Genomic DNA, 24,210 nt, shown 5'->3' with positions numbered 1-24,210 from the left:
GGTAAACCCTCATTACTGCCACTTTAAAAAGCTCATGACACTGTACTAATTTATAGACTTCCAAGTTCCTGCATACCAGAGGCTATTCTTAGAGTGGGTATTTATCACCATGTTCTGAATGAGGCTTCCAATATAAGCATATGCTGCCAGAACTGTGCAGCACTGTGTTTATTCTGAGTGGCTCATATTGTCTGAAACTCATTCCATTTCCTATTTATGTTGTTCTTAAGAGACTGAGGACTGTGTGATAAGATAATGTTACTATAATACATGGCATTCTTAAAACGGCCTTAGAAGATTGGGTACATTTCGACAAAATGAAAACAAAAGCCACATGTCTACCTCTATATGGCCTTGACTTATAAAGTTCCATTGTATTTCATCAACAGCTGCATGGATATGTGGTAGTTGTTTCAGTAAAACACCCCTATGATTAGCTATACAATACTAATGAACTTGAACTATACAATGCATCTCTCCTTGTTCTTACACAAGGTTAAAGGGGTGATAGAATGATCATATAGGTTATTCCACACTGTTCCTTAAGGTCTCCTAATAGGGTATGTAACATTGGTTGTGCTGAAAATGTCCCAGGTGCTATTATTTGGGCCCTTATGCATCCCTGTGGAATGTCTCTATTTGGAACAACAGCTTTTCTTCCAAATATGGTATGCTCATGAATATTTAGATGAGCTGCATACACATACATTGGAGACGAGACATGTCTGACTTCAGGAGCTGCACACAGTCTGACGAGAAAGCGGAAGCCTGCTGGTTGAAATTGTCCGATTTCAATTTAATGCATTTTTGTGAATTTTAGAAGGCTTGTTAGGAGGAAGCAAGCTAACTAGCTCTCATTGATTGAGCTCCATCCAGCTCACTCGCGGACAAGAGGCGTTTATTTCCCAGATTGTTTGTTTAAATAACTCAACACACATATCCATTATAAGATTAACTGGAACCTGTGGTAAGAGATTGCTGGTGTAACAAGCTCGCTGATCGCACTCTCACACACACCGGCCATTTAGCAGGAAGAGGGGAGCTGCAGGCCCTGGAGCTCTGTCAGGGCAGCGGCGTTTGGTAGTCCAGTAACCCAGAAATGGTGACTTTGCGCGTGTATGGAGCATCTAGCTCACAGCAGGCCGGGGGCTGTGAAGGAGGACACGCTGGGCAGCACCAGCCGCTGTCTAGTTAGCCTGCTGTGCTCCTGCTGAACTCCGACACACAGTCGGACAAAATTTGCAATTAGCCATCAATTAGCTTTGTTGAGATTCGCCAGTTTTCAGCAGCGGTTTCAAATTGTGAGATTTGAAGAGGAAAGAGGTGTCAATGGAATTTTGAGATTTTATGTATGTCCTATTTACCGTCCAAACTGTCGTTTTTCAACTATGACAAGGTAAAATCGGTTTTGCATTCTATCACCCCTATAATGTTTAATTGTAAACCCTGTCCCTGTTTAAATTAAATTAAATTACATGATTAAATGAAACAGAAGAAAAGATGAAGGCGTGATAAGGAAGCAGGGTGTTGATCCCTTGCCTGTCTCCTTGGAGGCTCTCCAGTCCTGCATCTCCCTCTTCAATCTCTCCATTTCTTTCTCCAGCTCACAATATCTCCTCTCTGCTTCTTGTAAACGTCTGGTGGAAAAAGAAAAACACTATGACTTTTTCAAATTTCATCATCTTACTAGGCTGGGATGATGTAATGTCACTGTATTATTTAAAGTTTAAGTAAAGGTTCAACTGCGCGTCGGACGGTTCGCCGTTGTCCATTAATACCTGACAATGGACACCTCGATGGGCATTAACCCATTTATACCATGGTCACTTATAATATATATATATATATATATATATATATATATATATATATATATATATATATATATATATTAGGGCTGTCAAAATAACATGTTAATTTCGATTAATCTGAGAAAAAATAACGCGTTAAAAAAATTAACACAGATTAATCCATTCCATATTGACGTTACAGACGAAAATCTGGTGCCACTGATATGTCTGCGCTTCTCTCTGATGCTCTGAAACAGACGTTACAGGAAACACAAACCCCGCTGCACGTGACACTTGTTAACACTATACTCAACAGCAGCTAACGTTAGCCTACCGCTAGCTAGTAGCTGGATTAAACACGGTTAAAATGCTGACCGCTAACACTAAACGGTGTAAAGTGTGACTGTGTTTTACTGTAGAGGATTCAACACCGGAATGTAACAATCTGCAGCTGCCGTCGGAGAAACAACACAGACGGTGCGTTCAATGAATCTGGTAAACTACAGCTTCGTTGGTGCATTTGAAGTTATTGTAAATGTCCTTTTCCTATCTGGTTGTTGCTTTTGTCGTTCAACAGCAATTTACTAGTGAAATAAGTTATTATACATTATTATTAAATCATTTAATTTTGACCATATGGCCTTTGCAATAAACAAGCCGTTCTTTAATGTCGCCAACTGTTGTTTAGTATCCTTTTTCAGTTATCGGTTCAGGCACCGTTAATTATGTATGTGATTAATTTCGATTAATTAATCACAGAGTATGTAATTAATTAGATACAATTTTTTAATCGATTGACAGCCCTAATATATATATATATTTAAACACAAATTCATATTTTAATACGTTTCACAATCGAAATCTAAAAACATAACAAACAATAACTCTCTTTCCCTGGCTACGCGTGAGGGTTTAACTAATTCCTGGAGCAATCATTCCCATCCCATAAGATTCTTATGAAATGCAAACGTTATTCCCTGCTCCAGGGAGTAAAACAGACCTTAGATACAACTTGCCACTCTTAGCAATGGGAGATATTTATAGAACCCTTCAGCTCAGCTACGAGCAAGAAAGCTAACGCTATGCTAGCAAGCTCCAAAGTTGGCCATCAGTAAAAATAATGTGACAGTATGTTTAACATCAAGACAAGCTAGCTATCCAGCCATGTCATTGTCCCCAAAACAATATAACGACTTTTACGAACAATCTGCAAAGTGTAACGTTACTGTCGGCCGCAGCCTGAAGTAGCGGCCTGAACAGTGAACGAGATGTGAGATAACATTATTCGCTGTGAAACAAAGTCAGTTCAGAGGAGTAGTGTGAGTTACTTCTTGCAGCTTGTGTGTTAGCTCCATCCTGTGATGTTCAGAGGACGTGGCACTGAAGCACTACACTGTGTTGGAAATGACAGATTCACATTTCGTTTTTGTATTAATGTAGCACATTCATTTAGAACAGTAAACAGTCAGTTTCACTGGAACTACTTTAGTAGGTGTCCTATAACGCTTTTTTATGAACACCCTGCAGCCAATCAGAATCAAGTATTCACCCAGACCATGGTATAAAAGATATATAATTCACCTATACCTGTACTTTTCCCAGTTGAGGAATATTCAAGTCGGTTCTCATGCACACATACCCAGATAATGTTACAAAGATCACCGTTTTGTCTTTGGTTCACTGCAGTGCATTCTAATCCTTGCCTCCATAACTTCTCACATCATGTCAAGGCTTTTAACTGGATCCAGGAAATACACAACCCAGTCTCATGGCAGATGGTGAAATATTCACGTAATTTAATCTATTGATTTGTGTACACGGAGAAGATTTTCCCATTTTTTTGTGACGCTCGGCATGTTTTTCAAACTACTGTGTCACTTGTGGTGTACCTCAAGGATCGGTTCTCGGACCATTGTTATTTTTAATCTATATTAATGATCTATGTAACTGATGACACAACTATTTTTTATTCACATAAATACCCGGATGAAATAGTGACAGTATTAAATCAAGAACTTGTTAAGTTAATTGATTGGTTTAACTGTAACAAATGATCTCTTAAAATCATGTTTTCTTTGGTGGTGGCCCAGGAAATGCTGATCAGTCTTCAAATATACATATAAACAATACTACTATAGAGTTCAGTCTACAAGATTTCTTGGTGTACAACTTGATAAGTCTCTTTCTTGAAAAATCAAATTAGCACAGTCACAACTAAAATTGCAAAAAGAGTTGGAATCTTGGGAAACGTCTGTTCCATGATAAACACAGAGATTGACATGCTTTTATATTATTCTTTGGTTTATCCTTACATATACTACTATACTAACTCTGTATGGAGAAGTACTCATCCCACTAAACTTGTCCCTGTTTTTTGTCTTCAGAAAAGGGCATTACGAGTGATCTACTGTGTGATGTCTGTTCGCCCAGCATGTTTCCTTGGATTAGGGTGGCACCTAAATCATGGTTGCAGCTGTCGCCGTGGTCCTGCTGTGCGCCCTGCTATGCCCTGTTACACCCTGCTATGCTCTGCAGTGCCCTGCAGTACCCTGCTACGTCCTGCTACGCCCTGCTACTAAGGCATGGTTACCCGAACCGAGCCCGACGGGTCCCGACGGTACCCGACGGGCCAGGCCAGGTTCGGACAGATATTTAGAAATGATGGCCCGGGTTTGGGTCAGGCTCAGTCACATCGGCTCGATAAGGCAATTGTTGTAAAATGGTGCTGCGGCTCCTTTAAGAGAGCTCAGTGCGTGTGTAAAGTAGGCAGAAGAGAGATAGAGAAAGAGGAAGCAGATGTGTAGATGCGACCGAGCAGAGTTGGTGGAATAAGTTTAAGTTTTGTAGCCAACAGTGTGTGCGGTGTCCGAGATAAACCCCAGACTGAAAGCCAAGTTCATTCATTTGCTCACCAGAAACGGGATATAACCCTAACGTTATATAACGTCGGCCCTGGGTGTAACGAGTCTCCCCTGGTTTTCTGATCACGGTCGGAAACGAAGCAATCAGGAAAGGTTAACACATTGAACATTTTAAATTAAACAGCTTATTAACGTGCGCTTGTTGCCCCGTGTGTGCTGACATTTTTGAATGCCTTCCTATAGTTGCTTAATAAAAGCTTTCCACACAAACAAACGTACATGTCTTATTAGTATGAGAAAAAAATTTGATTTTAACTGTGTCGGGCTTGGACACAAATTTCTTAATGCCTGTCGGGCTCGGGCCAGGTTCGGTCACGGCTCTGTCGGACGCGGGCCGGGCTCGGACAGAAAAATTCGGCCCAATCCGGACTCTACCTGCTACGTATTGCTACGCCCTGCTATGCTCTGAAGTGCCTTGCTATGTCCTGTAACGCCTTGCAGTGCCCTGCTATGCCATGAACTACTACAACTACTATTTCTACTGTCACTGTTCCATTATCTTTATTGCCACTGTTCATCACACCCCCAACCGGCACCGTCAGACACCGCCTACCAAGAGCCTGGGTCTGTCTGGAAGTTTTTCTCACCACTGAGGTTTCTTCCTAAAAGGGAGTTTTTCCTCGCCACTGAATGCTTTAAATTACTGGAATTGTACTTATATAACTTGTATATTAAAGAGTGTGGTCTAGACCTACTCTATCTGTAAAGTGTCTTGAGATAACTCTTGTTATGATTTGATACTATAAATAAAATTTAATTGAAGAATGTAATATTCTTATGAAATAACAGACCCCAGGAAGAGTAGTTTCATTCCATTTCAGATTGCTGCTGCTCGTCGGCCGATCGAGCAAACAGTACATAATACAAATGCATGAAACAGTACTTTATTATTAGTGCTATCTTTATTGTATAAATCCTCAAATACAACGTGTGACAAAAACATCTTTACATATATTGTGTATTTTTTCTTTTGGACTTGAGGAGCGGTAATTACCGATTACTTGATCCTAAAGACGTAATTACATTACGTTCTTAGGATCCCCGTAGATTGGGTAAACGTTATTACGGTACATGCTGAGCAAGGTGTCCCACGGTTGCTGGTGACAAAATCACTCAATAAATATGTACATTGAAGCGATATTGGCAAAGAGCTGCTCGCTGTCCGATTCTCTGATATGAATGACTGCATTGCATTGTGGTATAAGGGCTTTGAATGCGCTCCGCTCGTATCATAGTGTTTTGTCAGCATAGTGCAATATTTCACCAGTAATAAGACTGAAATAATATCATTAAAATAAAGAAATGAATACCATGATCACATCTCGTAAATAAATGTTGATTAATGTAGCGTTATACTTTTGAAAATATCAATAAACAACAAAGCAATCCAGCTTTCCTGGTAATAAGACCAAATAATAACATTAAAATATATATATATATATATATATATATATATATATATATATATATAAACCATGATAACATCTTGTGAATAAATGTTAATTAATGTAGCAGTTAAAGTCCTAAAAATACCATTAATAGCAAAGAGATACAGCTTCTCAGCTACAGTCTCGACTGAATGAAAGATGCTTCAAATTGAAATACATTAATTTAAACGTTTAACGTGCTGAGTGTCACGGGAAAATCTTGTCCTTACACTATTGATTTGTGTGACCGTACACAAATCAATAGATTAAATTACGTGAATATTAACTGCCGTGGGACTGGGTTGAAATACAAGCATATCACTTTCATTTTAGTGTCTAATTCTAAAATCTAAAATTTTAACATTCTATTGTTAACTTAAAGGGTAACTTTTGTTTTTCAACCTGTACCCCATTTTCCTATGTTTTTGTGTGTAAGTAACTAATGGGAACAACAATCTTTGAAATTGGTCCAGCAACCAGGACCCTGGCTGCAATGTAGCCTTATAGGGCAAATGTACCTCGTCAATTTTGTCTACTAAAAGTAATGCTTGTGCCACTGACAGGCTCAGGTTATTATAAGTGTCAACAACATTCTGGAAAGGATCCCTACAGAGACAGACCTTTTTTAAAACAGGAAAGTCCTCCTTGTTTAACCAGAAACAGCTCAGAAATCGCTATCGCTTAATCCACCAAACTCTGTTTAAAAAAACAACATACTTTTGGCGTGTATTAGGGCTGTTGGAACAAATTCAGAAAGTCAAATATAATTTGTATAGTAAAAAAAATCAATACAATTCAAATGCTGAAATTACTATTCAAATGTGATTTTTTTTTTTTTGGAAATAGGTTGGCTAACGTTAGCTAAAATCCCTCTTCTCATGTCACGTCTGATGATGATAAGTTACGGGAGTGAGAAACACAAGGCATTGTGAGCTAACGTAACCGTGTACCGTGTAACGTTAGTACAGGGGGAGTAACAGGCTGCGGCTGGAAATTGGAAGAAAGATGGGAAATAATTTTAACATTACTTTAAAATTGACATACACCGAGCCAAAATACTTATGTTATCAATAGTTAGCTCGTTCTGGTATCCTAACTGCGTCGCAAGTTATAGGAGCTTAGCTGGGAGCTTCATGGAGACAGCTAAATTTAATGTTAGCTGCCCTACAGCTGTCAGAGTTAGCTTCGACTTCATATATTACCTTCTAACAGCTGTATTCTCATTAACGTGACAATCTGCAAGAAACAAGTTTCTTTTAAATCACTTAAATAGTAGTGGCAGCACCATTTGGCTTTGTTATCAATGCCGTTAGCATCGTGGCTAACACTATTGTTACTTATGACAAATTGTTTCGGCTGTGCTTTCTAACATGATGAAATTGTGCTACCAAGCAATGTTAGCCTTTACAACAAAGCCGCTTAAATACACTTCTTAGATGTTTCATTACAGAGTTCTCTGTTGATTTATGTTTGTCGCTGTGTGCGTGGTGGAAAATAATGTAAACAGAGAGCGGAGTGCCAGAAATGCAATGCGCCATGACGTAGATCCCCTTCAAGGCCAGGCTGATGTTGGAAGTCCCTCTAGTGGACAGAAAGTGTAACAACAACCACATGCTTGTAGTGGCATTGACAATGCATAAGCCTGAGTAGTGTAGTACATATTTCTAACAGGCTGCATATTAGCATTACATATTTGAATATTATTTGAATATTAAAAAAAATAACAAATGAAATTGAAATTTTAGAGGAGCCAACATATTTTCACCTGTAAATCGTTTTTATTTTGTGTCTGTCTTTGAATGAAGTGTATTTTACAATGATGAAATAACACATGTAACACAATAACAATTTACATGGATTCTTGTGCAATAGCAATTTTGCGGATGTTTTTATGTTTAAAAAAAGGATCTTACTCTTTAACTGAAAGGTCGACCTCCTTAGAAATACTTTCCATAATGTTGTCAGACACTTAGAATAATAATCAGTGGCAAAGCAAGCACTTTTGTGGACTTAAATAAAGATGCGCAATTGCCCTATAACTTACATTGCATCTTCTTTCACCCTCCACCGACTGCACCAATCTTGCTTAATACTGGACCAATGTCAAAGATTGTCATTTAGACACAAAAACATGGGAAAATAGGGTTGACAAAACCTGAAGTTACCCTTTAAAGTCAAGGTTAGTCACCAGAGGTGTTTGAGCCTCTGCATTCAAGAGTCCAGTTATCCAGCTTTGCAAAGCTTACCTGAGGATTTCAGTTTAGTTAAAGAAGTCCTTGATAGAAGAAGTCAAAATGCTAAATATATATTGACATGAAAATTGTATTATGATGCATGGCCACGGAAACTAGGGGTGCGGAGAGTGCTGCAGCAACCCCTAGCGAAAGGTCCTTGCTGATTATGAGTGCAATGACTGCATCATACAGCGAGTGAGGTCCAGAGAGCTAGTGAAATGCCCAAAGGCAGAACCTGAGACTCATTATCCGGCCCTCAAATCCAAACCTGAGAACTTGCCAGCTTGGTAGCTGAAAGTAAACATCCCCGAAGTAGATAATAGCAAATGTTGTGGAAAATCTCTTTGGTGTTCGGTGATGAAGCTGGAAAATAAGATTGTCTGACATGCTGGAGTTCTCTAAGTTATTTTCTTTATTCTTTTGCAAAAGAAGGAGACAGTCTGACAGAGTGAAAAGCAGTCTGTTAGAGTGTGTCGAAGACAAAGGATTTCACAGAGGTTTTATAGCTGAACATACAGAGGGAGGGACTCTATTTCTTGTCGACTAAACAGTTCTTTTCTGCTGACACTGCTTCTTTTACTGCTGAGTTTGAGCTTTTTTTTAGAGAAGACTGCTTCAGGACATTGAAGTTGGCTCGCTCTCAGGTGCTATTCCGTGTGGAGTCTACATGAGAGAGGGCCGCGTAGCCTCACATGACGGATACAGAAGGAGCTACAATTTGTCTTTTAAAATTATAGAGTATTATAATGAATCCCTATAACTGATATATTATAATATCATATAGAAAACAGAGTAAATATATAGTATAAAAGTAAATACTTCACAAAGTGATGAGAATATAACAAACATGCAGTGATGGATAACATCTGAAAGAAATATCACACATCAGTATGACAGATAAAAACTTTCCACTACACAAACCAATCCCCTGCCAAGAAGGTTTGTACCATAAGCATCTTGCATCTCAGGGAGGCATTTGCCTGAGCCCCCTGAGATTCATAATAGGACTAACTGTGCCGTCCCGCTTGGGGACCAAGAAATAGCCCAGCCTGCAGATCCCCAGCCTGCAGATCCCCAGAGTCCACTCGAATGGCTGCATTGGTTAAGAGGGTGGATATCCATGTGACGAGGGTCATCCACAACTTTGGGTAAAGGTGGGAAACCTTGCCACGGGATATCTTCCAGTAAACAGCTTTTTAAGCGGTTTGTGGACCAGCCGAATACCCGGCTTATTCCGCCAATGATTATGCACAGTTTATTGTGCAATTCATCATGTGGCCGATTAAGCAACCTATTGCGCAGCTTATTACGCAACCAATGCACGGCTTATTGTGCGGTTCACAGTGCAGGTTATAGCATATAGCCTATAGCACCCACACACAGCTCCAAGCCGTGACCACCAGAAATCTCCTGTGCCCCTGAAAGAGGTAGGCACAAGAAAGCCGTTACCGGTATAAGCAAAGGTCGCAGGCAGGGTAGAGACCCTGCATGGGATCTCTGCCTGCTCACTCATAAAAGCTGTCTTCTTTAGTTATTTGTTATTTATGCCTGAACTAACAGAACCTTCCGGCACCTGTTTTCTCTTTACACAAGCCAGGTTGCGTAGAGAGACATAATGGCTCCACAATAACTGAAACAGGTCTGCGTAGCCGTAGCTCTATGCAGTTAACAAGCAGGCCCACCCACAAACACTGCTGTGGGCAATCAGCCCTGCCAGGCACTGAGATGGATGGAGAAATAGAGGAGAGAGGCCTCGATCCACCGGAGGGAGCGGCCAAAGGCCACCTCCAGGATCTAGACCACATGTCCGTGGCTGGTGAAGAATCCAATTATGTACCCACAAGATATTTAAAATGTGTGTGAAGTGCACCTTTGCACTCTCATAGACCGAGAGGGAGGCGCTGACAGGTTTCAGGAAGGGCAATATCCAGAGCCGTGGATGCCCTGCCGAGAAGTAGTTCAAACTATCAACAATTGGGCTGCCTTCATTTACAGTCACATTCTGCCCACAGGGCACTTCACCCTCCTCAGAGGAGAGCACAGTTCCCAAATCCACATCTGAATCTCCCTCCTTCTCCAACACCAAAGTGGGGAGAGGAGGAGGGCCGAGAAACCACCAGGGATGTCTTTAAGCCTGTTAGCGGACTTTACGTCTGCAATCAGCCCAAACCCCGCAAAGCAGCACATGACTGCATTTAAGACCCTGGAAAGGGGAACACACAGCCTCCGCAACAAGGAGGCTGCTTTCCGAAGGCCTAAGAATAGAGGAAGGGAAAACCTGCCAGGACCCGACCACTCCCTTCTTTCTGTTTCAGTTTCAGATTATTGACGGGCCCCTCAGAAGGAGAATGACCAGCTCACTTTCAGAAAAGCAGTAACGGGCCTCTCTAGTACGTGCTGGCAATATAAAACCATACATGCACGATTAAGGGTTGTAGGGTCAATATTGGATGTTTATGCCTTAAACACAATACACATTGGTCATGGCCAGCTTATGACAAAAACACCACCGCTCACCTAATTATGTCCCTGTTGGCCTTCCATGTATAAAACCAAAGCATTGTGAGATTGGAGGGAGCAGGGACTGGCAAAGGAATCACTCTCCTTCCGTTCTACTTCCTTGTTCACACTGAGCTGTGAGAGGCTAATAGCTTTGTGTGCTAACATGACTAGCAGCCTTTTGAATAATTAATTTTCTCGAAAGTGTTAAACTGAGTTAGCGTTGGCATGGGCGTCTTTTATCTGCTGTCTATTCACATCAACTCAAATCCGAGCCGTGTGGTAGATCAGCTCTGCGCTAACAGCTAGGCAAACACTCATGCCTGCTCCTTAAACATTGGTGTCAGCTCCGTAGCAGCTGTCTCTATCTTTATTCATCACTCCCACTCATGGATACTCCCACCATCAACACATGGCCGGAAATGAAATGTTTGTAGCAGCAGCTGCTAACTACTGTAGCACTCCTAGAGTCCCGCTATACTCACCGACTAGGTCATTTTCGATAGCGGAAAATGTGCTTTGCTGTTCAACACACAAAGGAGAATGTAAGGATGCGTGCACCAGACGACCCACCTCGCGATTTACCAAGGAAGAGGGATGCCTCGCTGCCCCTGCAGACTATGTCAGCTTTGGCAGCAGGCTGTACCTGGGCTCGTTAGCAGAGTATATCATGCAATACGCCGTACGGTACCCCTCTCTGTCTTTAATCATCAATACAAGTGAAGAAGGGCAAACCAGATATCCTGAGAGGGGCCTGGAGACCAGCTCTCTTCTAACACAAGGTGAGCGGATGTAACATCTTCCCTTCTCAGACTCATAGCTTTCAGGTGCTCACACGTCTCCTGTTCACACAGTGGAAATCAGTGAATCAGTGAACCCATGCCTTTTATGCCCAAGCATTGGCCACGTAGTGGTAGGGGTGGAATGGTACATGTATTCGTATTGAACCGAAACAGTACGGGTGTCACGGTTCAGTGCATGAATTTACACAGAGAATACAAGAGAATAAAAATAAATAAATCTTGCATGCAAATTAATGAATGTAATGCGGAACTAATGTAATGCGGAACTACTGTTAAATACGCGGGTTCTGGGGACACCTAATCTGCAGCCCCACCTTAGCTCTGAAGCTAGCCGAGCTCCGCCCTGCCTATGTATGCAGTTTTTTTTCAGGTTGACGGTGCAGTGAGCGAGTCAGAGATAGCATCACTAAAGGACGAGTATGGCGGGTGGTGACGACCCACAAGAGTTCTCCGCCGGCCTCTTAAGATAGCAAGATTGGGAAAACTTCAAGACTGTATGGCTGCAGCCTGGAGCCTCCCGTGTCATGCCCTCTCGTCTCATGCCATCCCACCTGGTGCCGTTCCCGCTTCGAAAACTTTGGTCTTCGGGTCAGTCACAGTAGTACAGGTGAGAGAGTGGTGGATAAGACGAGGACTGTGTCGAGTTGTTCAGCAGTTGTCGGGTATGTGAGTGGAAATACATCTAACATGCTGTCACATATCCGACGCCATCACCCAGATGTGCCAATTACAGGAACAAGACAAAAAAAAACTGTCCAACTTCTCCTCCCTACAGTGATTAACCAGCCTTTAGATACACATAGGGCCAACAAAATCACTGAATTTACATCATTTACATCATCTTCAATGCACCCGTATTCACTCATATTTGCTATATGTAATCGAACCTCATTACAACATGCCATCCTGTCCATATTTTTTTGTTTTTGTTTATTCTATGTAATTTGCACTTTCATAAATAAGAGATGCTGTATTTATAGTTTTATAGCTGATTGTCTTCTTTTGTTTACACACTTCAGGCTGTTGCAGCTAGCTCAGGGGATAGACTGTATGACACTACTGTAGGTGGTACAGCCTGAGACATGCACAATAAAAAAAAATTGCCTTCTGCATTTTTGTTTTGCTTTTCCCTCCATTGTACAGAACCGTGATGTCTGAACCGAGGTATGAACCGAACCGTGACTTCTGTGTACCGTTCCACCCCTACGTAGTGGTGTGTTTTAAAGTGGTATCCACGTCAACTGCCCCAGTGGGTCAGTCCCCCGTACACATGGAATATGTAACTCTGTGGAGAGAGAGTCTCGATACGATAAAGAACATCAAATTTCATACCCACCTTTCTCATTCTTTGTTAAGTTTGTGCAAACTCATGAAAACTCAAATGAAAACAGCTTTGCCTTACAAGCCTCCAGTGCTATATCTCTCAGAAGTGAGAGACTTCCAGCAAAGCAGTGGATAACTCAGAACCCCTCGGTCAGCAAAACAGAAGTTGGGAACTCTTCCTCCCCAGATCCTAAAAACAAGCCTTTTAAGGGCCCAGACAACCAATGCCCAATCCACAAAAAGCCACATCCCCTCAGAAATTGCAGGAGCTTCAGGAATAAGCTGCTTGAAGAGCATTTCATATGCTTTAAATACTGCGCCTTAATGACCCATCAAGCTAGAGACTGCAAAGCTGACATCAACTGTTCAGAGTGCAACAGTAATCGTCACATCTCAGCTCTTCATGCTGGTCCACCGATCTTGGCAGCAACACGGTCCAACACACCTGCCATGTGAGAGCATGGCGGGGAGAAAGATGAAGAGGCCAGAGATAGCCACTTCAAATTGCACTGCGGTCTGTGGGGAAGGCCTCCAAGGTAAATCCTGTTCCAAGATAACTCTGGTCAACGTCTACCCCAAGGGACATCCTGATCAGAAGAAGAAAATATATGTGATGTAAGACGACCAGAGCAACTTATTGGCATTCATCTTTATACCATCAAGAGATGCTCTGGCACAACGGATAACACTGGGAGAAGTGCCAGCGGCTTTATGGTGGGGTCAGCTAACATCGGAGTACCCCTCCAACTACCTACCAACTACCTACCCTCATCCCTAATAAGGGAAGAAATTCCTACACCAGAGACTTCAAGCATCATCCTCACCTGAAAATAGTAACTTTCAAAACATCTACCCAACAACCGGGGGCATGCACTCAACCACCTCATGTCACTCTGCTGGATTTTGATAAAGAAACCTGAAATGAAGGACCACTTTGTGGACTTCGTGAAGAAAGTCTTCAGCACTGGATACACATAACCAGCTCCCACACTGAAAAAGCGCCAAGAGCACTGGTACTTACCACACCCAGAAACTGGGACAAATCAGAGTTGTGTTTGATTCAAGTGCTTCTTTGGGGTCCAGATCACAACAACAGTCTCCTTGGGGTCCTTGTTTGCTTCAGGACTGAGCTGGCTGCAGTTATGTCCCACATCCAGCAGATGTTTCAGAGCAGATCACCACGAATAACTTTGTTTCCTGTGAGCACCAGCTTGAAAACAAGGTTGTGGAGTTCCGCATGAAGGTCCATGTGTTCCGCAATTGTCACTACAAGGCTGTGGCCATCTATGGGCTGAAGAGGACTGCCATGGAAGTAGAGAAGAGAAGGAGTTTGGCGCTGAAGCAAGACAGTTTGTGGTACGGTCGTTCTATGTCAATGAGTTTAGATCATTCTCCAGTGCAATTGAGGCCATTGACATGCTGAAGAAGGCTTAAGGTATGTTGCCTGTCAGCATTCAAGGCCGTACTATCCTGAAAGAGCTTACCACTGATACCTGTGAATAGGATGTGCCACAGACAAATTGTAGGAGTTGATAAGATGGCAGAACTCGTTGCAAGCTCTTCAGGGGTTCCAGATTTGAACCGATTGACGTTACTGCCAAGTTCAGAAGAAAGAAATATGTGTCTTCTGTGATGCTTCCATCAAGGCAATCGGTGCTGTTGCATACCTAAAAGTGACAAATGCAGAAGGAGAGAGTGAAGTGGGGTTCATCTTAGGTAAGGCGAAATTTGCGCCAAAGCCTGACCTTACCATTCCTAGGCTTGAGCTTGGCGCAGCTGTGCTGGCGGTCAAGATTGCAGTTCCCATCCTAGAGGAGCTGGACACTGAATTGGATGACTCTTCTCTGATAGCAATGTGGTTCTTGGCAAACAAATTAAGGCGATTCTACATCTATATCCATAACCAAGTGCAGTGAATCAGACGGTCCACAAAGCTAGCCAATGGATCTACATTCCTACCGATCTAAACCCAGCTGATAATGCTACAAAAGCCACCCAGCTAGTCAGCTTGCTCTATCCTCCTGGCTAACAGGACCTGCTTTCCTCACTGATTCTCAACTAAGTCAACAAGACAAAGAAACCTGACCCCATTGTTTTGGGGACGGAGTTTCCAAAAGCAGTGCTTGCCGTGGCTGGCATACCTGCAATAAACCTCTTGCCAAAGAGCACCTCGACCAGGCAAAAGTTAAAATCTTTCTCACTGTAAGGTCTATGAAGAGATTAGCTGCAGCTAGAATGGGAAGCCTGTTCTTAAACATAGCCCACTCAGCAAACTCTCAGTTTAGATAAATGTCACCCAGTACTTGTTCCTGGCAGACATGTGTCGTCATATTTCTAATCAGACACTTTCATGAGCAAGTTCATCATAGGCCGACACTTCACCAAAGGAGCAGTAAGGGCAGCTGGATGTTGGGTTGTTGGAGGAAAACGATCTATCAGCAGCACAATCTACAACTGTGTGACCTGTCGCAAGCTGTATTGCAAACAAGAAGAGCAGAAGATGACCTGCTCTTCACTTATGTAGGGCTTGACTTGTTAGGCCCTTGGTTAGTCACTTCACAATGAACACGTGGAGGTCAAGCAAATAGCAACCAGTGGGAAGTCATCCTCACACATATGATTTTCATTAATGCTCTAAGGCACTTCCTTGCCATCAGGGGCCCTGTGAAGCAGTTCAGGTAAGACTGCTTTGTTGGAGCTGCAAATAACTCCAAATTGACTCCAAAGGCTGTCACAACAATCAGATTCAGACCTACCTGACAGAGCAAGTATGCACATGTTTTGCACAAGTTTAACCCTCCACACTCCTCACACATGGGCAGCAGCTGCGAACGAATGATCGGGGTCACAAACGTGGAGCTGTTCTGACGACTCTCATGGCAGAGGTCCCAGCGATTGTTAATGCCAGGCCACTAACCTCAGTATCCACAGATCCAGAACACTCAGTCATTCTCACTCCTGCCACTGTCCTTACCCAGAAGCACACATCCTTTATCTCCAGGTCAGTTTGATGACAGCGACCTCTTCAGGCATCAGCGGCAACAGGTCCAGAGTCTGACCAACCTATTCTGGGAACGGTGGAAATGGGAGTACATAGTGATCGACAAAGACGATGTATATAGAGAAACAAAAGGCCTAACATGCAGGGGATTTTTCCTGCTGCAGGACAACCAAGTCATGAGAAACCACTGGCCTGTTGGGCTAGTTACAAAAACCTTTCCCAGCGATGATGGGAAGGTAAGGAAGATGGTCAGGGACAGTACAGCAAGGCTGTTCCTCAGACCTGTCTCAGAGGCTGTCCTTCGAGAGATCAAACATCATAGTTAACTGGGGATAAGGCGTGGTTTTGGGTTTTCTAACTCGTGTCCAGAATATTAGTACATTTGAATTTAAAATAGTGGTTAGTGGTTAGTTTTTGCTGTCCCGTGGGGAACTTGACTGTTCTCTTTTGTTTGGGGGTTGCTAGGATAGATAGAGAAGAGATTTGTTTTGATTTTGAGAGGAAATACTCATTTATCCTGAAGAGAACTGAATCCTTTTGAGTTATTCTGGTTGTTAGTAGGGGCTATGTTTGAAATACATGGTCCTTTATACATTTGACCTCTTAACTACAAATATAAATTTCCAAGGTCAAGCAATGGTTTGACCTTGGAAAACCTTTTAAAAGAAAGCAGAGATGCTCAAAGCATGAGAGTATGCAGTTGAAGCAGTTTTTAATAAAACACTGCCCCCCTTGCACCCGTAACTGAGGCTCTAGGCCTGTTTAAATAAGAGTAGCCAGTAACACAATGTCATCTGTTGCCAACCAAGAATCAGTAATCATAAAAAAGTCAACTGTAGGCAGTTATACAATTATTGCAAATACAATTTTGTTCCCTAATACCCATACATTAAGGAGGCTAAAGTGGATGGGCAAAGGAGGAGAGTGATGTGCTAAATTGTGCCGTTCATCTAGACCGGCAGGGGAGGGTGCATTCAGACACGGCACCCCTTCTTTTCTTTGCTTATCTTCACAGTCATCACATTCATCTACCAACCCTTATAGAGCTGGCTCAGGTTTGCCTTGGACCAGCTCTTAGTTATGCTGTTATAGTTTTAGACTGCCAGGGGACTTACTTTGACACACTGAGCTCCTCTCTCCTCTCTCCTCTCTCTTTCCATCTGTGTGCATTCATGTCCCACAAATGCGTGTTACTAATTTAGCTCTGGGGAGCTTATTCCCCGGATTTCTTATGTTTCTCGCCTCACAGTTTGCCTTGGATTAGGGTGGCACCTAAATCATGGTTGCAGCTGCCGCCGTGGTCCTGCTCGGCGCCCTGCTATGCCCTGCAGTGCCCTGAACTACTACAACTAATATTTCTAGTCAAAGTTCCATTATCTTTATTGTTACTATAATTCCCACTGTTCATCGTACCCCCAACCAGCACCGGCAGACACCCGCCCACCAAGAGCCTGCCTAAAAGGAAGTTTTTCCTTGCCACTGTTGCACTAAATAATAATAATAATAATAATAATAATAAATGTAATTTATATAGCGCTTTTCATGAACTCAAAGTCGCTTTACAGGGTAGGTATAGATAATAAAGACAAACAAACAAAACAAAACAAGATTCAGGCACAGATGAAAAGGGGAGGGGCGTGGGGCTAGGGCAAGGCAGTGAATGCTTGCTTTTGGGGGAATTATTGGAATTGTTGGGTCTTTGTAAATTATAGAGTGTGGTCTAGACCTACTCTATCTGTAAAGTGTCTTGAGATAACTCTTGTTATGATTTGATACTATAAATAAAATTGAATTAAAATTAAATTGGGCTGGCACTGATCTAGGATGGGTTGTAGGACCTGTGATTAATATTTAGTGTTTTTAAGGCTTTTTGTCAATTATCAGATTTCTCAAGTTTCTGTAAGTGGACACTAAAGTTGGTTTTTAAAAGGCTCGTACCCCTCATATTTAGGTCCAGGTTGTCTTTCCTGAGGAGGTCCCTCAGTGAGTCAAATTGTATAATAAAATTGTAGCCAGTTAAAGCACAGAAGTTCTCCAACCAACTGTCCAAACTGAAATGGCGGCTGAACCATTCACATCCGCATTTCATGGTTGGAATTGGACCGGAGAGTACACATATTTTACCCAAACTTTCTATGGTTTCTGTGGTTCCATCTCACAGCAGCGTGGTCAAGCTGCCAGGTGCGTCCCATACAGGTGCTAAACAGTGCTTTTTAGCGTCAGTATTTCATGCTGAGAGCCACTGACCATACGTCAGTATTTGGAGTTGGGAGTGAGAACGGGTTGGTGTAATAAGCAGTTGGGACTTCCTGGGAGTTGTAGTGGAGCCTATCAGGAGCAACAAGTTGCAAGAAGCTTCAGAACACATATAAAACCTAACTGAGCATGTCAGGACTCATCATCCAAAGAAAGACAATGAACCCTATTGTGATATGTAAAATGAAAGATACTGATAAAAAATCATTGGTACTCAGCATGGGCCCGCTCCAACTAATAAAGTCCTTGGATTGTTTAAAGGTGGTATTAGTGTCAATTGATACCTCTGTAAGTCTTCATCGAGTCCTGATATTTCATCAGTCTTCTCCTCCTCAGTGGTAGTGTGGGTGGATGCAGTAGGACCTTGCTCCAGAGTGAGTGGGAGCTCCAGCAATGCAGGCAGGTAATCTGGTACAGTGTCTGTGAGCTGCCACCGCTGGCTCTGGATTCAAACCATGGGTAGATCAGGCCCAGCACAACAAGAAAAACCCACTGAACAACATGTGTAATCATTATATGACATACATAGCTGTCTTATAAATGCTGCATATAGATTGAGCCACCTAGAAGTTTTGGCTGGCCTGTGATGGTGCCTAGGCAGATTAGTGGTGGATCCCCAAAGGGGCCTTCCTGGGTCCTTGGCTGAAATTAGATCATAATGTACACAGGACGGACTGAATTATGTTTGATGTGTATGAGCGAGTGTGCTTCCAACACAGAACATACCTTTAATGATATCATAAGGTCATAAAAATATTATGCTGAATGTTTCTGTAAATGCATAATATATAGGTAGTATTGATGGCCAAATGAGCTTTGTGAAGCTTCGTGAACCATTTTCTTTATTTTCTAAGCCCAGTAGATATTGCTATGGGTTTAAAGAGATAGGCTAAAGAAACGGAAATTAATTGTGCTTTTAACCCTTTTTGAACAGAGCATGTCATCTAGTGGGCTCAGAAAATAAAGAAAAGGATTCATGAAACTTCATGAGGCTTCACTAGGCCATCACTAATAGGTAGCGAGACTGCTGAAAGAGGCATGCCTCAAGTTACTGATAGTAACTTATGTTATGTCCATAAAAGTTCTAAGAAATGTGTTATTCAACATAACTGCATTAAAATGAAAGCAAAACCGGAGGGAAATAAATGATATGCGTAAGACATAACTGCGTGTGCGGCACTCATCTGAGCTGCTGATTTTATCTGCAGCGAAGCATGATCATTCAGATTTCATTATGAACATTTATGAAGACAGCGTTGAACAAAGTATTATAGTAGTATAAAGTTTCCCCCTTGCAAAATGGCGTGATTTTTAATGGAGTCTGGGGACTTTCTCCGCCTGATCTCTAAAGGATCAAATTATGGTTGCTGGTTATTGTATTAGTTAACTAAAGATATGTGTTTACATGAACATATGTATCCTGGTTATGAGACTTAACCTATTAAGTGTGGTCGAGTGAGCAAGAGAGAGAGCAGGTCTTTCCATTCATTTTGAATAGGTTTAGGCTGCAGCGGTGGGGGCCACAGGGGGAAGCCGGAAAAAAACCCTGCAGCGGCCAAAAGTTGCAAGCGATTAAACTTTTGGGGAATCGCAACCCAATGTCACCCTGCTGTGGTCAATCATGGAATCAGCGATCGGACTTGTCAGTGTGTTTTGAGGTGTTGTGCGAGTCCCATACAGGAAACTTTATTGTTGCTACAAGAAAGTTTTAAAACACCAAACACTGGAGTTTGTCGAACAGCTGTTTCCCCAGTCCCTCTGTCTCTTTTCTTTTTCTCTTTCTTCGTGAAATGAAGCTGCCTTCAAGTGCAGTCGAAAATGTCGATTTATAAACGATCTGACGGAAAACAACAAATGTAAAAATATAAAGTCTACTTTTGTTACATTGGGGGGGTTAAATAACACAACAGGAAGTCACACAAATGGGCCATTTAGGTGACACTCCCATTGCCGCACAAACCCACGGTGAATTGACAGAACGCTTTTTCTAGTGTGAGCCTTTACAGTGTAACATTTTATTCGCATTTAATGGGCCTTCAATGTGTCATCCACAGGTCTCCCTGCTCCCTCTAAGTAAAGTTGCTGTTTGTCACTGAACACCATGCAGACTGTGGAGGGTTTTAAAAGCAACATGAGTTTAAAATTCAGAATCTGTCATAGAAAATCAATCAAACCTATGGACAGCTTCAGGGAGAGAGATGGGGGGGAGAGAGCTTAAAGCTTTAGTGCAAAATGGCGCTGTGGTGCGGTAGCCTGTTGCAGCAGCTCCTGATGTGTATTTTGTGTGTGTTTTTAGTCACTTTTTGGTATTTAGGTTTATTAATATCAATAACCTGACAGACTGCATCACAGAGTACATACATTTCTGTGAAAAAATCACCATGCTCTCCCAGACTGTACGCTGCTTTCCAAATCACAAGCAATGGATCACCAGTGACCTAAAGGTTCTTCTGAATGAGAAGAAGTAAGCTTTTAGGTCATGGGACAGACAGGAGCTAAGGAAAGTACAGCACGAACTGCGGGAGAAACTGAGGGAGTGTAAAGACTCCTACAGGAGGAAGATGGAGGCCAGACTACAACAGAAAAATGTGAGGGAGGTGTGTAAGGGGATGAAAGAGATCACAGGTGTGGGGTAGAGGGTAACAATTTTTCGGGAGTCAATCTCACTGTTGGTAACGTGATAGGCACGGAATAGAGCATAGAAATCAACGGGAGCAGAACGGAGCCAGAGATTAAATTAAAAATTACGCTGCAATGCAGTGAGTGTGCCCAAAGATTGCGAGGCATTCCTAGGCTACTTAGTATGCAGAAGGCAGCGATTCTTCTAACCTACCCTAAATCAATAAATGTGTGTTTTGAGTGTGAGAAGCTCTCCGTTAGAAATTACGTAATAAAATGGCCTAGGCCTGCAGGTAATGCATGTATAGTGTAGCCTAAATTGCCATAGCAACTTCAGTGAATTGACCACGATTAACCAAACATGCTACAGGGGGGCAACAGAGTCTGATAACTTTAGACAACATAGGGAACGAAACAGGAGCGGGTTGGGATTCGGGAGTCTTTCTCTCGGGATTTTGTAGGACAGGATTTTTTTTTGTTGCAGTCACGTGATCGGGATATGACGGGAGTATTTTCGTGGGCTCGGGATGGAATGGGAGCGACAATTGATTCCTGTGTCACCCGCTAGTGTGGGGGTAGAAGAAGACAGACACCAGGCAGCCGTGAGAGAGCAAATGAGCTGAACTGTTACTTTAACAGATTTAGCTCACAGCCATCCCCTGCCTCCTCTACCACACCCCAAACCCCCACACCTCCTCACTGCCTCCTCCCCTCCCTCCCTCCCTTGATACACACACCTCCCCCCTCACTCACCTGCGATGAGCCCATTGGACCCAACTCCCCCACCACTGCAGCACATCTCATCTCCCCCCTCAGACACAAGCCACCCCCCTGCTTTTCAATCACACCTGGCCAGGTGAGGAGACAGCTACCTGACAGGCAGACCACAGTTTGTCCGTCTAGATAGTGTTTTGTCTGATGTGGTGGTGAGTGGTACAGGGGCTCGACAGGGGACTGTGCTGACTCCTTTCCTGTTCACCTTATAGACCACAAACTTTCAGTACAACTCAGAGTCATGTCACTTTGGCTGCAAACAGGTGACATTTGAAGCTATGATGGAGAGTAGGTAACTGAACAAACTGTTATCTATTATGAATTACCCCGACCACCCTCTCCACCCCGCACTGGTCCAACAGCGGAGAACTTTCTCCAAGAAGCTCTGACAGCTTTGGTGTCGCACTGACCGCTACGAGAAATCATTCCTACCACAGGCAATAAAACACTTTATCACTGAGTGTTAGATAAGACTCATCACAATACTGCACTAAGTGCAACTTGCACAGACATAGGTTTAACTTACATCTTTATGAATACTATTTTAGTAGTTGTACATTGTTATTCCCAACTTGTAAATATATTTGTACATTCTTTCATTTGTATTTTTTTCATTTGTATCATTTCTTTTTATTTTTTTATTTGTTCTGTACTCTATCCTATTTATTATTTCATATATATTCTGTATGTGTGCTGTGTGTCTGATATTTTCCTGCTGAAGCACTGAAATTTCCCAATTTGGGATCAAAAAAAGTCTATCTAACCTAATCTATTAAATTTAGATTATTGATACAAAATATACACCACACTTTAGTAACTAGTCTAACTAGTCTAACTAAAGCTCTGTAGTTAATAATGTAGTAATGTAGTGAAGTAAAACGTTTTGCCTCTGAGATGTAGTGGAGTAGAAGTATAGTAGTATTAGTAGTATTAAAATGGAAATACAGTACAAAAGTAAAGTACAAGTACCCTGAACATTGTGCTTACAGTACTTGAGTAAATATACTTAGTTGCATTCAGGGTTTATATTGTTTAACGACTATACTGTACTGTAAGTTTGGGAAATATTCTGTGCAAACCAAGGTGTTAAACAACAAAACATAATTCTTCAGCATACTTCACATGTTGGGTCATGTGTTTTCGTGAACGATCAATCTCCTGGTGAGACCCTGCAATTGAATGAATATGCGCGTTTACAGTGGAATCTAGATACGCACTTTCAGGAAATAAAGGGATGGGGGGAGACTCCCAGTGGCCAGACTGAAAGGCAGGTTGGGAGGGGAAATTCTAGGTGGCTGTATCTGTAAGGTAACTGTTGCAACCTGACCAAAGGACAAATGGAAGTTCTAACATGTACAGACTTTAAGTTGAAAATGTCTCACCAGTTTCTCCAGTGTGTAAAGATTCTTACAGTCCCTTAGCCTTGTGTGGTCAATCTTCATCATGATGTCTTGACTGCGGTCAATGGCACCTGTCTGACTATAAAAAAGAGACCAATTAAACAATGCCCAAGTGACATAATAAAAAAGCCAGTTAGAGTTCTTAAATGTAAATAAAGCATAAACGAATTTAAGTTTACCAGGTAGCGGTGTAAGAGTATCCAACAAAAGCCAAGTGCACTCCTATTGGAGCTCTGTCCATTACGTCAGACAGCGTCTCCTACAGAACACACAACACAAAACAGATACCAGTAACCACCAGAAGTTACCCTGACACTGAGGCGAGATTCTATAAAGTTCACAAAAGTGAAGGGAGAGTCTGTGGGATTACAAACCTCTCTGGGTCTATACAGAGACACAGCACCTCCGCTCAGCCTAGGTGACAAAATGTTTAGGCCCTTTTTTTAAGATTATTTTTATGGGCATTTTCAGCCTTTATTTTTAACAGGACAGCTGAACACATGAAAGGGGAGAGAGAGGGGGAATGACATGCAGCAAAGGGCTGCAGGTCAGAGTTGAACCCGGACCCATTGCGTCGAGAATTTTTTTTTTTTTTTCGTCTGACCAGTGTTGTAATGTAAGGAAGTACAAATACTTTGTTACTGTACTTAAGTAGAATTTTCACGTATCTGTTTACTTCGTTATTTATATTTACGGAAACTTTTACTTTTACTGCATTACATTTCCTAAATAAAATGTATACTTTTACTCCACTTTCCCCAAGCATCTTAGTTACTCGTTACTACAAAATAAAATCAGATTTGTTACACTGGAAAAAAGCAGGATGGGGAATCATTGCTCCTAAATTGCCATGATAATGCACCCTCCATTCCAGTTGGTGACCTAATGCCTGTTTGTTGCCAAGCGGCAAAAAAACCATAGGCCAAAACTAAAGAAGAAGAGGAAGCATAATGATTGATAGTGTCATGGAAGCACCTGGTGCAGGCTCTGCCTGGTAACAGACGATGACCACCCCGACGACAGTGGTGATGAAGATATCGTTACACACCTTTGGCCATAAAGTTCAAGATGGCTACATAACATTTTTGGGGTTTCTTCCATCCCCTGTAGACAAGTGAGGACTATTAACCAAGTTGCTTACAGTTATTAAATATTACATTTTC

At 42.2% G+C, this 24,210-nt stretch overlaps 1 protein-coding gene across 6 annotated transcripts in view; it reads right to left on the bottom strand.

Annotated features, from left to right (window-relative positions):
- dmpk (DM1 protein kinase) overlaps positions 1 to 24,210 on the bottom strand; it is a 45,273-nt gene that overhangs the window by 5,547 nt on the left and 15,516 nt on the right. For all 6 annotated transcript variants that reach the window (XM_078265459.1, XM_078265460.1, XM_078265457.1 and 3 more), the window contains exons 10-13: positions 23,227 to 23,306; positions 23,030 to 23,126; positions 18,539 to 18,696; positions 1,540 to 1,637 (exon numbers count right to left, since the gene is read on the bottom strand). In XM_078265459.1, the coding sequence (XP_078121585.1) occupies positions 1,540 to 1,637; positions 18,539 to 18,696; positions 23,030 to 23,126; positions 23,227 to 23,306 (433 nt within the window). The remainder of the gene's footprint in view (positions 1 to 1,539; positions 1,638 to 18,538; positions 18,697 to 23,029; positions 23,127 to 23,226; positions 23,307 to 24,210) is intronic.

The sequence above is a fragment of the Sander vitreus genome, chromosome 13, assembly GCF_031162955.1.
Source record: "Sander vitreus isolate 19-12246 chromosome 13, sanVit1, whole genome shotgun sequence".
Taxonomy (NCBI): Eukaryota; Metazoa; Chordata; class Actinopteri; order Perciformes; family Percidae; genus Sander; species Sander vitreus.
Note: the sequence above shows the minus strand (reverse complement) of the source record. Positions and strands in the feature narration are given on the sequence as shown.